General features: G+C 38.1%; 1 protein-coding gene and 1 non-coding gene across 6 annotated transcripts; both read left to right on the forward strand.

Annotated features, from left to right (window-relative positions):
* The first annotated feature begins 1,049 nt into the window (after positions 1-1,049).
* Positions 1,050-13,631, forward strand: dyrk1ab (dual-specificity tyrosine-(Y)-phosphorylation regulated kinase 1A, b). 5 transcript variants are annotated; one of them, XM_073922766.1, is made up of 12 exons: positions 1,050-2,414; positions 2,599-2,700; positions 5,685-5,881; positions 6,848-6,940; positions 7,121-7,309; positions 7,434-7,581; positions 7,677-7,963; positions 8,060-8,206; positions 8,441-8,581; positions 8,692-8,995; positions 9,867-9,991; positions 10,089-13,092. In XM_073922766.1, the coding sequence occupies exons 3-12, from the start codon at positions 5,762-5,764 to the stop codon at positions 10,692-10,694; spliced, it is 2,160 nt and encodes a 719-aa protein (XP_073778867.1). In that variant the 5' UTR covers positions 1,050-2,414; positions 2,599-2,700; positions 5,685-5,761; the 3' UTR covers positions 10,695-13,092. The 5 variants fall into 5 exon arrangements, with proteins under 5 accessions (XP_073778867.1, XP_073778865.1, NP_001334760.1 ...); XM_073922764.1 differs by having other exon boundaries at positions 1,050-1,743; XM_073922767.1 differs by having other exon boundaries at positions 1,464-2,414; positions 2,582-2,700.
* A 211-nt stretch (positions 13,632-13,842) lies between these two features.
* Positions 13,843-13,914, forward strand: trnap-cgg (transfer RNA proline (anticodon CGG)). The gene has a single exon. It is a non-coding gene; the product is annotated as a tRNA-Pro (tRNA).
* Positions 13,915-14,892: the final 978 nt, after the last annotated feature.

Genomic DNA, 14,892 nt, shown 5'->3' on the forward strand with positions numbered 1-14,892 from the left:
GAACAACATGTTTTATGTGTGATCAGAAGCTACAGTAAAGGGTACTTCCATATTCTAGTGTTTGGGAGTATAATTAGATCTATTATTTATTTATTTATTTAATTAATTCCTTTTTGGGGGTTTGGGAAGGAACTTTTGGTTCCCAAAAACAATGGTATACAAAACTTTATATAGTGGGATTATAAAGGAATCCACCGTGTTTGTTGAGTAGTGGTCTTTTTGAAACAACAACAACAACATTAAACCTGCGGAAAATATGTATGGGGCTAAGGTGGTTTTTACATTTTTTACTTCTGTTGTTGTCTTGATGAGTGTTGTTATTGGGTGGTGGTTGTATGTATGGAATTGTTGTCTTAAATCCAGTGTTACAGACAAATTTCCTTTCTGTGCCAAGCAGAACGCACAATAAAAAGTTTAAAGTTTAAAGGTAAAAACTGTTAAACTGGTGTTTTAAAACATTAATGTTACAAAATTTTGAGTAATTTATCACATGCATGTTTTGCTGAAATAAACTATTCAAGCAATTAATGAATAAATAAACAGGTTTTGAGGTTAGGCCATGGTTTTGCTTTAACAACCATATTAATTTGTAGCTACTAAAACTGGTACACAAATAAGGCAAAATTTCTATTCAATATCAACACATTAGCCAAACTATAGTCCAACCCAAACATAGGCTACTTGGTTTTTAATCATCTTTAAAAACTGCAAATATCAATTCTGATGTTTTAAAGCATAACTGATATACTAAAGTCCCTTTATGGTATTTGCTGATAACAAATTGTATAACGTTACATTTTTAGTGTGCTTGGGTTGATTCAAACATTTTGCAGTTGATTTTCAAAAACTTTGTGCAAGCTATTAATAGAAAAAAAATTAAATGCAGGCCAAACTGTGTATCTTTTAGCGAAATGATTAAACTATTGTGTTCTGTATGACAGTTCTACTTGACTGACACAACCTTTACTGCTCCCCTCCTACGAATCGTCATCTGAGCATCCGGGTACTAGGCTGCTTGATTGACAGTTGCCATAGCAACAGGCCAGGCTGTCGCCATTTTGTCAGTTGCTTTTTTAATCTTTCAAATGTTTTCGCTTCCCGCCGGAATAATGCAGTCACGCGCTCCTAACAGTGACAGTTTCGAAAAGCCTTCGCCAACCGGGTCGGACTAAAAACCACATCGGGGACAAAGAATCGGAATGTCTGGAGTATATTTGGTGGGCTAGTAGTCCGTGTCTCGGGTCCGCCGGGCCGGTCCGCTGCGCAGGTTTGGAACGCGCGCCATTTTGTGAAAACTGACAGAAAATCTTAACGGGTTTTGTTCACATTTTTACGCAGCTCTTTTTACGGCATCCTCACGCCGTTGTTTTTTCGCGACTAATTTTGCCTTTGAACCCCGTTAATTCGCGTCTCCGCCTCTCCAGGAGCGAAGAATCTTCAATGCGCGTTTCCGAGCGCTAGCTGGTTAGCTGCGTTCGTTCAAGTCACTGAGACAGAGCGCTAACTAGCCGCTAGCCTTCACTTCACCACTTATAAACCATGATCAACGCACAAATGAAGTCTGACACGGGCAAACACGAACTGGAAAGACGCTGTTGTACCTGTCAGCTCAAATAGGAAGGCGTTTAGCCCCGTCTGGCTCAGTACATTAGGGGTGTCTTATTGGAAGCAGCGTAGAGAAACTGGATCAGTCGCTTTACCTTACTGGATCTGGGACTTTAAATGAAGATCACACCATTAAAGGTGAGTCTTTGACATTTGTGGAGGTCTAAATGGATCATATAGCCTCTGTGGATTTGTTTACAAACTGTGAATGGTGGAAGCTACAGGCTAGGATTATTCGGCCTAACGGCTAGCCGATTAATAACTTTCTTCTGTTAGTTAGCGATCATTGTTAGCTCGTCCGATCACCTCCGCGTGCTTTTACACTCCCCCTAAGCATTTGCACAAGTTTTAGGATAACGTTAGCCTGTTAGTGGTCAAACCGGTAACGCAACCCGTGTGTAGCAACACTAACGTTAGGTCAGCTTGTTAGAGCAAACGTCGTGTGTGTTTTGCTAAGCCTAGTGATTTTATACACCATCAGAAAGTCGGCCAGCTGGTGATTAGAGAAGTGTAACTTAACGTTATGATCACATCATCTGTCTGATGGGAGTGTTTGGTTGGTAACGCTGCTGGTGATGAGGATGATGATGGCGATGATGATGAAGCCCCATGACTAGCGTGTTGTCAGTTAGCCATCAGGCTGGTTTCCTGTCGGGGGAGGGGGGGCTGACATTAGCCAGCGATGTGATGCCTAACCATAGTTATCCAGCAAACATTGCTCAGTCATGTAGTACGTTACGAGTTTAGACTTTTGCGTGACGTTAAACGAGTCCGATCGAGCCCGATGAATGGCTAGTTCAGCTAGAGAGGTAAGGTCCGCTTTACCTGTCTCTATCACTCCGTTTAACTCTGGCTACTTTGCTCGCTTTACATCAAGTTATTTATAGTTAATATGGAGGAACTGTGATGGCACGCCGCTCCGATTTGCATTCGCCAATCTATCGATTGACGCTTTCGTGTTTGTTTGATGGATGAGTGGTGATCTCTTGGCAGGTAAATACAGGACAGGACAGGATGTAAGATTTCCTCTTACTGTCACCCGAAGGTTCAGCCCTGGTACTACCTTATATACTCAGGGCCCTAATAATAGTACAGGTGAATGCATACACACACACAGGCATACCTCTTAAAAGTATGGTCGTTGTTTGTTGCTTTTGAGGTAAAGTTTACGATGGAACTTTATAGGTGGATCTATATCAGGTGCCATGTTTTGTTGTTTATTACTTCCGCAGCAGTCTACATGTTTAACGTTAATTGACTGTGGACTAAGTTAAACAGGTTGCTTTCAGATTATTAATTTATAGCACAAAGCTTATTTAAGTTGAAAAACGCACGTATTCAGCTAGATATGCAGGAGAATAGGCCTCCAGGTATCAAAAGGACCAGGATATGTCATTTACTCTAGCTTCATGCACAGCCACATGCCTTTTCTTTCCATCTTATTTACTTTGTTTTGGACTTTTAGTGGTGCTGAAATCCAGCTGTTCTGCTGTAGTGTGACTCCAGGGCCTCTGTTTGATCAGCCTTTTAGAACATTTAAAAGAAACTTTTAAGTATATTGAGGATATTTCAAGAAGAGGATGGAATAAACATTTTGAACTCTTTTACATGTGCATGTTTAAAATAGGAGATATTACCTTGATCATGCTTTTTTAAGTTTAAAAGTACTTTTAGGATAGAAATTTGTTACCTGTGTTTTTTAAGTGAAAAACAAAAATGCATCACACGCTCAGTATTATGATGAATTATATTGGCCTTTTTTAGTATGGTGTTTGTGTTGTATTAAAGTTTAAATGCAGCCATCCTATCCATGCATAACTCTGAGGAAACTTTAAAAAAGTGAGACGTATTACAAGCAAATCAATCTGTTCGCTTCTATTAAGGGTTTAATTATTCTCTTCAGCTTAGCTGTTTTAATACATTATTGTTTTGGAGTAGAAACTGTTGTCTAGTTATTTATTTTTAGTCTTTTTATCTTTGGTGTTGAGTCAAATTTATTTGCTGTGTAAAATGATTGGTTATAGTTGAGCATGCAGTTGCTTTACTATTAGGTTGAAGTGGAAAACCATGTAGGTAGCAAACACCATAAATAGCTGGCCGCTTTTTTTATTATTATGTGTGGCTTAGTCATAACATGTGCAAAGTTTGTCTTTGTTTACAGTTGTGATTTTTTTATGCAAAATGTCAAATAATAGAACTTCTTTAATATAATTTAGCTATTCGAGAAGGTGTCAGTTATTACACTGTAAGTAATGTCTAGTTATGTTTATATGTTGAAAAATGTTTAATAGAAAGCCATAATTGTTAGTTGAACCATTGTACATTAAACATGTTTGGTTTTATGGGAAGGTCACCTAATGATCGCTTTCCCCCCACTTTACAGTAGTCAAGGGAATTTGATGTGTGTAAGATGTTTACCTGTCCTAACCAGGAAAACACCACATATTATTAGAATATCAAATCATTTTGTATTTATCATTAAAAGTTGCTGTTAATAATACATAACTTTTTTTACACTTTATAATTAAACAAATTAGTTTTTGATTCCCTTTAAACTGAATTATTACAGATTAGTAAACAGATAAAATTAAAACATAATATATCATTAGTTTTTTAATGATAATTTTCTTGCAATGGAATCCGAATTAGAAATATAAATGTAGGCCTGAGAAATAGACAAATAAATGACTTGAAGGATTAATTAGATGCCTCTCTGAGGGTCTTGTTGAATGTTTCTGTTTTCAAAGACTTATTTTTTTAAACCACTTACTTTATAATTTTTAAATCGATCTCTTAATATTTTTTGATAAAATAATGCATTTCCTTTTTTTATTCTTGAGGCATTGTAAATCATTTTAAGCTAGTAAGTCAAAGGAATAAATATAAATATACTTTCAGAGGGTTTTTTTCTGTTCGACTGACATACATCAGTTTTCTCTTGGTGAATTACAGTCCTTGACAACATGAATCATCAAGCAAGTATTGAGGAATATGCCTTGGCAGAACAGATAAAAAAAGAGAAGCATTTCAATAATTCTAACCATATAAAATAGTTTTAAAAAATACATTTAAAAACATATATTTAGATACCATCAATTATACTTTTAAATAATGCATCATTATTATTTCCTTGGCTTATGTGTTCAATCCTTTAAAATGGTTGTGTTTGAGGCTATAGAAGTGTTTCCATCCTCTGATATTTTGTGGATCACATGAATTCTTTGCCCTGCCTTAGTTAGGTCAGCTGAATCATTCTCTGCTCCTACACCATGAGTGGGGTCTGAGCTGCTATTTTGCTGTCAGGCTCCAATGTGGTGGATGCTTCATCTAAGTGTGCCAAAGTTCAATTTTATTTCTTGTTTATTTCTTGTTTTCTTATTGGAAAATGGGAGCAGCTCTGCCCTGGCAACAAAAGTAGGCTATTTGCATACTCTTCTGTGATTGGCTTGAACATTGATGGGCTTGCCAAATCACACTGTATCTTCTTGGTGATAGGCTATGCTAATTAGGTGCTGTTGCTGGGATTCTGAATAGTGGTGGGATTCTGTGTGGCTGTGGTGCATTGTGTTGCCTGGCAAGAGATGCTGATATATGAGCAAGCTCCTTATAATTATCACAAAAAAGGACAGATTTCTCTGATCAAACATTTCTGCACTTGAAATCAAATTTCCACTGTAGCCATTTCTGTTTTTTTTTTTTTTTTTTTTTTTTTTTTTTTTTTTTGATAATGTAAAGAAAACCGTCTTATTTTGTGTAGTTATATTGCATGACTCACTGTGTTTTTTATTTTAGTTTTATTTGTTAATGCCTTGAATGTTCTGTCATTTCCCTTAATGGAACATGTGTCTTAATTCTTTCAAACAAAATTGCAGACATACATATACATTTTTACATTGCTACTGTACTGTTTTGCATTATTTCTACTGCTTCAAGCCCATACTTAAATATGGTTTAGCCCTCCTAAAGCAGAGAAAAAGGATTGTCTTAATAACCTGAAAGAGGTTTGCTGTTCAAAGGATCACAGGGGGAGAGGGGAATTTTGTTCTAACACACACTAATTTAGCTTAAATTTCCTCCAGGGGGAGAGACCTCAGCATGCAAACCCTCGTCTGTCCGGCTTGCACCCTCTCTTTCTTTCCATGCTGCTGGTCTTCAGATGGCTGCTCCCATGCCTCATTCGCACCAGCAGTACAGTGACTGTCACCAGCAGAGTACAGACCAGTCTGTCACTGTACTGCCGTACAGTGATCAGACACAAGCACTCACTGCCAGCCAGGTACTGAATGCCCTGCTTCTGTTTGTGCACCCTGAATAATTATAGATGAAGCATACCCAGTGTTTGCATTTTGTTAAATTAGATTTTGATTAATACCCTGGGCCAGACAGAATCTGCAGACATTTTTAATGCTGTTTCTGTGCAGAATTTTGTACAAAATCTATAAAATTGTGGAATGATTTTGAGAGTATACTAGTAATTATCTCTACACATGTTTTTTCAGCAAAATTATAGCAAATCTTTCAGATATGTACTAAAAGACAGAAAATATAACTTTACAGAACTGAATTGTACATTAATCATATACACTAGGGCTGCCCAATATATCATTTCAGCATCGATATTGCAATGTGAGCGTCATCAATAGTCCCATCACAAAGCTATGCAATGTTGAATCTGAATTATAGTCGGCCAGGAGATACAGAATTGCATTTAATCGCTATATTTATGTGGAATTAATATGAATGTTCTGCAATTTTTGTCTTGTTTCTAGTACAAATGTCTACATTTCAAAGCATAAGCAAGGTTATTTTAAAATTATTATAAGGAAAAACTTTTAATTTTTGAGTATTTCTTCTGACAGTGAAAGCTAAACAATAATTATACTTTGTCTAAATTGTATGTTATTTGGACTACAAATGAGACAAAACAAAGGAAGACGAGCATTATTTTTGCATTGTTATTTTTACAATTTCTTAACTAAATACTGCTAGACTTCCCAGAAAGTAATACAAAAAAAAAAAAGAAAGTAATTCAAACTATCTTGTAAAACTGTTTTCATTTCACAATTTTTAATCACAGAAAACTAAAATATTTCAGTATCAGATTTTTCCATTATCGTGCAGTCTCAATATAAACATTTGCATTTTCAATATTATTACAGAAAATTTCAGAAAAACGATTAAAAACAAGATTGAATATTGAATGGCATTACCTATTCAATTTGTTTCCCTGTGTTTATTGCAGAGGCACATGCCCCAGTGCTTTCGTGACCCCACTTTAGCTCCTCTGAGGAAGCTGTCCATAGACCTGATCAAAACCTACAAACACATCAATGAGGTAAAGTTCATTTTACTGCTGTCCACATTTTTTTTTATGATCCTTACTATAATAGTGCACTAAATAGTTGAACATTTGTACCTCAGTATTCTTTTAGGAAGTTCTTAGATTTATAAATAAGACTGTTATAAGTACAGCAATGCTCAAGGAGTTTTATTTTGACTGATCCTGATTGTATAGGTGTATTATGCAAAAAAGAAACGACGGCATCAACAGGGTCAAGGTGAGGACTCCAGCCACAAGAAAGAAAGGAAAGTCTTTAATGATGGCTATGATGACGAGAACTACGATTACGTTGTCAAGAATGGGGAAAAATGGATGGACCGCTATGAAATCGACTCTTTGATTGGAAAAGGGTCATTTGGACAGGTATTTTTTAATCACTGGGATAGTTTCATATTTATTTAGAAAAATTTTTGAATTCATCGTTTCACAGTTGTTTGATTATCTGATACGAAAATTATTGTTGCGTGAATGCTATTTTTTTTTTTAGGTTGTAAAAGCCTACGACCGAGCTGAGCAAGAGTGGGTAGCTATTAAGATCATCAAGAACAAGAAGGCCTTTCTGAATCAAGCTCAAATTGAAGTACGACTTCTCGAGCTCATGAACAAACATGACACAGAGATGAAATACTATATTGGTAAGGAATTGTACTGAAAAGTATTGCATTAAATTGCAAGATCTTTACAAATGCTGCTATTTAACATATAAATGTCCTTATGTTTCTCTCCTCAGTGCACTTGAAACGGCACTTCATGTTCCGGAATCATCTTTGCTTAGTATTTGAAATGCTGTCCTACAATTTGTATGACTTGTTACGAAATACGAACTTCAGAGGTGTTTCTTTGAATCTGACACGGAAGTTTGCCCAGCAGTTGTGTACAGCACTACTGTTTCTCGCTACACCTGAGCTCAGCATCATCCACTGTGACTTAAAGCCAGAGAACATCCTGCTATGTAACCCCAAGAGAAGTGCCATCAAAATAGTGGATTTTGGGAGCTCCTGCCAACTGGGACAAAGGGTATCGTGAATCATTGTATTTATTGTGGAGGAAAAAGAATGGTGCAGAGATTACCTCAGTGTTCTTGAAGTATTTTTATTTTTCCTCTTCCATCAGATATATCAGTACATCCAGAGTCGATTCTACCGCTCCCCTGAAGTGTTATTGGGAATGCCATATGACCTGGCCATAGATATGTGGTCTCTGGGCTGTATTCTGGTGGAAATGCACACAGGAGAACCTTTATTTAGTGGAGCCAATGAGGTAATGAATTATTATTACCCAAATCCCTAAACTTCACAAATGTCAACTTTTAGGATTGACAGTCACTATTTAAATGTGGAAATGAATTCCCTAAAAAAAATGTGTGTATTGATATGTGCACAGAATTATGGGGTAATGCCATAGTTGACTGACTCTACAAAATTTAAACTGACAGTTACAGGACTCAATTATTTACCATAACATTGCTTATCATTTTAAATGAAATTCCATCAGGTGGACCAAATGAACAAAATTGTTGAAGTACTTGGGATCCCACCCAATCACATTATGGACCTAGCACCAAAAGCCAGGAAGTTTTTTGAAAAGCTGTCAGATGGAACATGGAGTATTAAGAAGACCAAAGATGGAAAAAGGGTATGTGCTGCTAATATTTTAAAGAGAAATTACCATCAGGTGATTTCTGCTGGAATGCTTGTTATTTTTCTTGTAAGTGCTAGAGTGTCTCTCTGCTTTTCTGCAAGCAGTACAAACCTCCGGCATCTCGAAAGCTCCATGCCATCTTGGGAGTGGAATGCGGTGGACCAGGTGGTCGTCGGGCGGGAGAATCTGGCCACGCAGTAGCTGACTACTTGAAGTTCAAGGACCTCATTCTCAGAATGCTGGACTATGACCCCAAGACGCGGATTCAGCCCTACTATGCCCTCCAGCACAGTTTCTTCAAGAAAACGACGGATGAAGGAACCAATACAAGCAGTAGTGTGTCAACAAGTCCTGCACTTGAGCAGTCGCAGTCATCAGGGACCACTTCTAGTACATCCTCAAGCTCAGGTGCTGCTACCCGTTCTGTGTTCTAAACTTTTTTTTTTTAAACAATATCTCCTAAACCTTTAAATACAAACCCGTTATGTGCCCTGACAACACATTCTGGCAACTTACTTTTAAGAACTATCATTGCTGGAAAATAACAATAACCATGAAGAAAAAATAGAGACAAATTTTTAAATTTGTTTATAACATTAAGAAAATGTTAAGGAAAAAATATCAGAAATTAGCAGCATTGAGCCCTACCCAGACCTTTGATGCACTGTAATTAATGCAATCTAGTCAGTAGGGCTGGGGGATTTGGCTTTAAATCAAAATCTCGATTAACTGAATATTTTAACTTGATTACGATTAATAATGATAATGATTTTTTTTATGATAATGAAATAAAAAAATAATAATTTACTGACCCACAGCGCTTTCCTGTTGCCATGCATGTGTGCTTCAGTGTGCTGTTTGTGTTTTGCAATAGCACTTCTGAAACGCTATGTGTCGTCACAACGTATAGTTACATTTTTGAGAGGTGCGCAGGTATGCAACCGTGCGAAGGCTGCACTGGACCATATGCATGCACTTGACGTAAAAGTATAATCAGTCTTAACATAGTGGGGTCACGTGACTCCACACGCAGTGAGGAAATTAATCGAAAAAAATTGACCTATTAAAATAAAATCGATTATAGATTCTAAATATCGATCTTGGTTTTTTTTTTTCGATTAATTGTCCAGTCCTACCAGTCAGCCTCTTTTTGCTTTCAAAGTACACAATTATTCCTGTGTGCGAACCAGTGTGCGGGTAAACCATGCTCTGAAAACTGGCTTGATCATTGTAGTGTCTCTGAGTGAAGCTAAACACTGTTTGTTTGCCTTATTTCCAGGAGGATCATCTGGAACAAGCACCAGTGGCAGAGCAAGATCCGATCCAACTCACCACCATCGGCACAGCAGCGGGCATTTCGGCACAGCTATGCCAGCCATAGACTGTGACAACCTGTGCCCTCAGGTGAGCCCCTGTGGCTTCTCTTGTCAAGTGGTTAAAGCGATTCAGAGTTTGACCTTTCTCACCGAACAGTGCTTTTTTCTGTTTCTGGTTTGTGCAGGCGAGACAGCCTTATCATCCACCAGTTGTATGGCCTGGAATCGTAGGACCAGAACCTGTCACTGTAGAGACTCATCCAGTCCAGGAAACCACTTTTCATGTGCCTCCCCAGCATCCCAAGGCATTGCACCCCCATCACCATCACCACCACCATCATCACCACCACCACGGACAGGTCATTGCAACGCGACCACGGCCACGACTCTACAACTCGCCCACCAACAGCGCCTCCACCCAGGATTCCATGGAGGTGGTGCACGGTCATCTGTCCATGACATCTCTGTCTTCCTCAGCATCCTCTTCCTCCACATCTTCCTCTTCCACAGGAAACCACGGCAACCAGGCTTACCAGCTCCGCCATCTTCCTGCCAACACCCTGGACTTTAGCCAAAACGGAAGTTTAAGTATGAGTATGGGTTTGGGTGCCTTCTCAAATCCCCGCCAAGAGACTGGTATGGCTGGAAATCCCACGTACCCCGTTGCCACAAACACAGGAACTGGTCACTTTATAGCAGAGGGACACCTGGGCATGAGACAAGGCATTGATAGGGAAGATTCTCCAATGACTGGAGTCTGTGTTCAGCAGAGCTCGATGGCCAGCTCGTGACTTTAGCTGAAATTGGTTTGTTTTGTTTTCTGTGTGATTTTTTTTTTTTTGTTTGTTTCTTTTGTTTGTTTGTTTTTTTTTTAATGGTGGTGTTTTCATTTTCTGTTTTTTCAAAAGGTGCATAGAGAATAAAAGCTGCTCACTTCAGATATCACTGAACCGCTACAAATTGAAGAGTATTTAAAAACAAAAGTCTATATGTATTTCCATCATTTTCCGTTGTCGATTTCTAGATGAGTTCGTAATGCAGCAGATAACCATAGTGGAACTGCCCATTCACTCAACTGCATACAGTACTTGTTCACCATCTGTTTCATCTAGATTTGTTTTAGTTGTCCCTTTTTTTCATTCAATACAGTGAGCATTTCAGAGCTGTGAGCTGTCGTACAGCTTTTTATATGTAAAGCAATGCAAAACATTTGTTTAGTTCAAACAAGTGAAACATTGGACATTATCATTTGGCTGGTCGTTCTTTTCTTTACCCTTTAAGTGAAACTTCTCTAAAGAGCTGTGTGTTTAAACCTGTAGCGTGTCAAGGAAGCAGTACTTGCAGTGATATTTCGTGTTGTCGGTATCGTGTAACTCTTGGAGCGGGGCACTGAGCTGCTGAGCTCCGCTGGTGTTGGGTCCCGAGACAGACAGACAGACAGGCAGGTGCAGTACTCTTCAGGCCTGGAGGACCGGCCGGCTTCGACTACGTACAGCAGCTGAGGAGGAGGAGATAATGATGGAGGTGTGCTGAGGAGGGGAGCAGATCCGGATCCAGGTGGATTTGGGGGCTGCTGTCGAGAACCCTTTGGCCTTATGACTTTTGGACCTTGACTGAAAAGGAGCTGGACTTTATCATTAAACAGAGATATGATGGCTGTCCTCTATTTTTCACGTTTAAAGAAAGAGTCCTTAATCGGTTAGTGAAGCTGAACGAGAATCATTATTCAGAGGCCTTTATTTAGCAAAGATTTTTCTCTTTTAAAGGACTCCAAATTGCAGGGTCTTGCTCAAACGTCCCTAATATGACTTCCTAAAATTGCCGAAGTGGGATTTCACATAGAAAGTATTCATTTCTCATTGATTGGCTTGTTTTTTTTTTTCCTTTCCCGTCAAGCATGTGGTTTCTATTGGAAAAACATCTGCATAAATTTGCCTCTTTGTGTTGAACACAGAAGATATGTAATGAGATTTATGTGACTGCCTTTTTTCTCCTCTTGAATTATGCTGTGAATCTTACACCAATTACTTTATTATGACCGTCTTTCTATTTTTTTCTTGTCCTTTTTTTTTGATATACCAAAGCTGTTGTTTTTTATAGCACTAGGTGTCTGTAAGAAATAATGTAGCAGTTCACCACTTCAGCCCGAGCCTCATCAGAGTCCATTTTAGTCTGTACACACTCTCTCTCAAACTGAAACGTTTGCTGAACTTTGTTTTAATGTTAACGAAATACTGAAATCGGTTTAATATATGGAAAAACCTCCCTGATTTGTTACCCTTTTCCTTTTGTTTTTGCTGTCAAGGGGAGGGAAGAGGGACACTGACGGTTACTCTGCAGGCTACAGAGTAGCTGAGAGCTCATACAAATGTATTCCGAGGAGAGAAAAGTGTTTTGTTTTATATTTACCTGGTCTATCAGTCAGTGATGCTGCCTTTTATACCTAATTTGATGAACATGCTAATTTCTACCTTTTTAAATCTAAGTGGCTACTTAAATTTATTTATTCAGGCAGTCTACTGTAGCTACTGTGACCTCTGCGTCTGAGTTGAATTTGTTAGCCAGTGATTGCTTGCCTCAGATGTAGTATTGAAAGGGAAGCGCTGCCACACAGACACTGGGCACATGCATGTTTCTGAAGAGGAGAAGTGTTCATAGTCACGTTAAGGATAGCTATGCTCACTCTCGTCTTTATATCAGAGGCTGTGAGCCCCCCCCCCACCACCACCACCACCTAGCTTCTCACTTTAGGTCTCAATTGAATTCTTCAGAGAAGCCCTAGTTGGCTCAATTACAGACAGTGGGACACTATCCTGCCGGAAAGCGTGTGGTGTTCACTCTTTTCCTTTAGCGAAGACGTCACTTTCAGACAGAATCATGTTTTTGGTATATTTCTTTCAACAGCTAGTGGAAATCTGAAGAAAAGGGGTTTACCTGAATGTTAGTTAAAGATGTTTTTGCCTATATATAAAACATTGGAGTGCTGTTTGCTGGCGTCGACATAAACATTCCAAATATCAAAATCTTAACAAAATGGCAGAAACTTTTAAAAGAGTGCACCTGTTTCAGCTGTTACTAAATGAGGTCTGATTTAGTGCAGTTTTCATGAAATGCAGCCCCTTTTTAATAGTTGAAATAGAATTTATGTATATATTTATATTTTTTTAAATAAAGGAAGTATAGAACTCACTACATTGCTCCTGCTGGTATGTCAATTACATTGCCATCTGTTTGCTTACCTGTTTATTCCCCCTTGCATTTTCTTTTAAAATCCCTCCTTGTCTTGGTCGATGGACCAAATTTGCTTTTAGTCAGATGCATTTGACATCAACAGGACAACATTAAAGGTAGGGCTTATGACTTGTACCGAAGGAATCTTTTCACAGGGTATGACGCATGTGTGTGTGTCCACACTTTTTATAATGCTCATGGTTTGCTAGGTCTGTTTCTCCCCTTTTCTTAGAAATGCATTCTAGGTAATTGTCACTGATACACAAGATCATGTTTTTTAATTCAACATTCTTCTGCCTTCTGATTATTATTTTTGAGTTTTCATATTTTCTTGACCCTTTTCATGCAACATGCACTATATAATTGAACAGCATGGGGAAAGGATAAGTGTCCACAGATTGTAAGCTCTAGTCAAGACTTTGCTGTGTATATGAAAATGCCCTTTGTATTATATTCAAACAGTCTTATGTATGATATATAAAAAATAACTTAATTGACGCGCTCTTGGCTTTTTTTCTTTATTCCATGGCTTGTTGCTTCACCACATCGAATCTAAACATTTCATTATAAACCTGTTAAAATAGTTGCTGCGGATTATCAAATCAATACACCAAAAAATCAAAAACTCAAAAATAAATTGGCGGATATTAAACTTTTTCAGTCAGTAAGTGGATGTTTAAGTGGCGGGAATTCTGATAAATATTGCGCGGCTCGTTGGTCTAGGGGTATGATTCTCGCTTCGGGTGCGAGAGGTCCCGGGTTCAAATCCCGGACGAGCCCACCTTTTTTTTTTACTTCCGAATATGAATTTGCTTTGACCTCACATGGTTCAAAATAAATGCTACGTGCTCAACTCCGACTGAAATATACGTCGTTTTGCTTACAAAGAACCATTGATCTAAATACAGAGATCAGACTAGTTTGATTCTCCGTCATGGCACTGTGTTCGGTTCTTTCGAACAGTTCATTGGTTCAGATTCAGTGATTCTTTACGTCACGATGTAATTATGAAATCACGCGCTGCATGCCGCTATGACAATGAAGAAAAGTAACACTTTTAAACCTCTGTTAAATAAAATTTGGCTTTTTAGTGGTTATAACTTTTTAAATGAATTAACTGTTAATTAAAAAAATAATGTTAACCTACAATGTTCAATGCTTACTTATTTCTTAACAACAGCACTGTACACAAACAATAAACATTCAAAAATAAAAGTAAAATTAAAGTTATAATTCATACCTCTACCTATAATAAAAGCTTTATTACTCAATTTTACACAGTAAGCTGCCTGCACACAACCCCAAAATTTAAACTTCAAATTTAGTACCACCCGTAATGAACTGTTTCAACAATAAAACACATTTATACAGCATCAAATGCTAATGGAAAACACCAGTGTTTCTTTAATTGTCACTTTAACTCTCTAAGAGTCGAGCACTGTCATATAAATAACATGAATGTCCTAGAAAACACCGGCAGGTAAGTGTTTTAAAGCAATGCTCTCAAACTCAATTCCTGGAGGGCCGCAGCTCTGCATATTAGCTCCAGCCACCTCCAACTCACACCTGCTTGACAGTCTCTAGTCTTGAACACCTTGATTATTTGGATCAGCTGTGTTTGATTAGGGTTGGAGCAAAACTGCAGAGCTGCAAGCCTCCAGGAATTGAGTTTGAGGCCTGATTTAAAGAAAATTGTGCATATTTGTGATTACTGCAATCCTTATTATATTAGCGTTACTTAATGATCACTCATCAGTA

The sequence above is a fragment of the Danio rerio genome, chromosome 15, assembly GCF_049306965.1.
Source record: "Danio rerio strain Tuebingen ecotype United States chromosome 15, GRCz12tu, whole genome shotgun sequence".
Taxonomy (NCBI): Eukaryota; Metazoa; Chordata; class Actinopteri; order Cypriniformes; family Danionidae; genus Danio; species Danio rerio.

Excerpts from the sequence above, each read along its gene's own strand:
- dyrk1ab (XM_073922766.1), top strand. The coding sequence starts at position 5,762 with ATGGCTGCTCCCATGCCTCATTCGCACCAGCAGTACAGTGACTGTCAC. Across the intron at positions 8,582-8,691 it reads AGACCAAAGATGGAAAAAGG|TACAAACCTCCGGCATCTCG; the intron begins GTATGTGCTGCT and ends TTCTGCAAGCAG. Across the intron at positions 9,992-10,088 it reads GTGACAACCTGTGCCCTCAG|GCGAGACAGCCTTATCATCC; the intron begins GTGAGCCCCTGT and ends TGGTTTGTGCAG.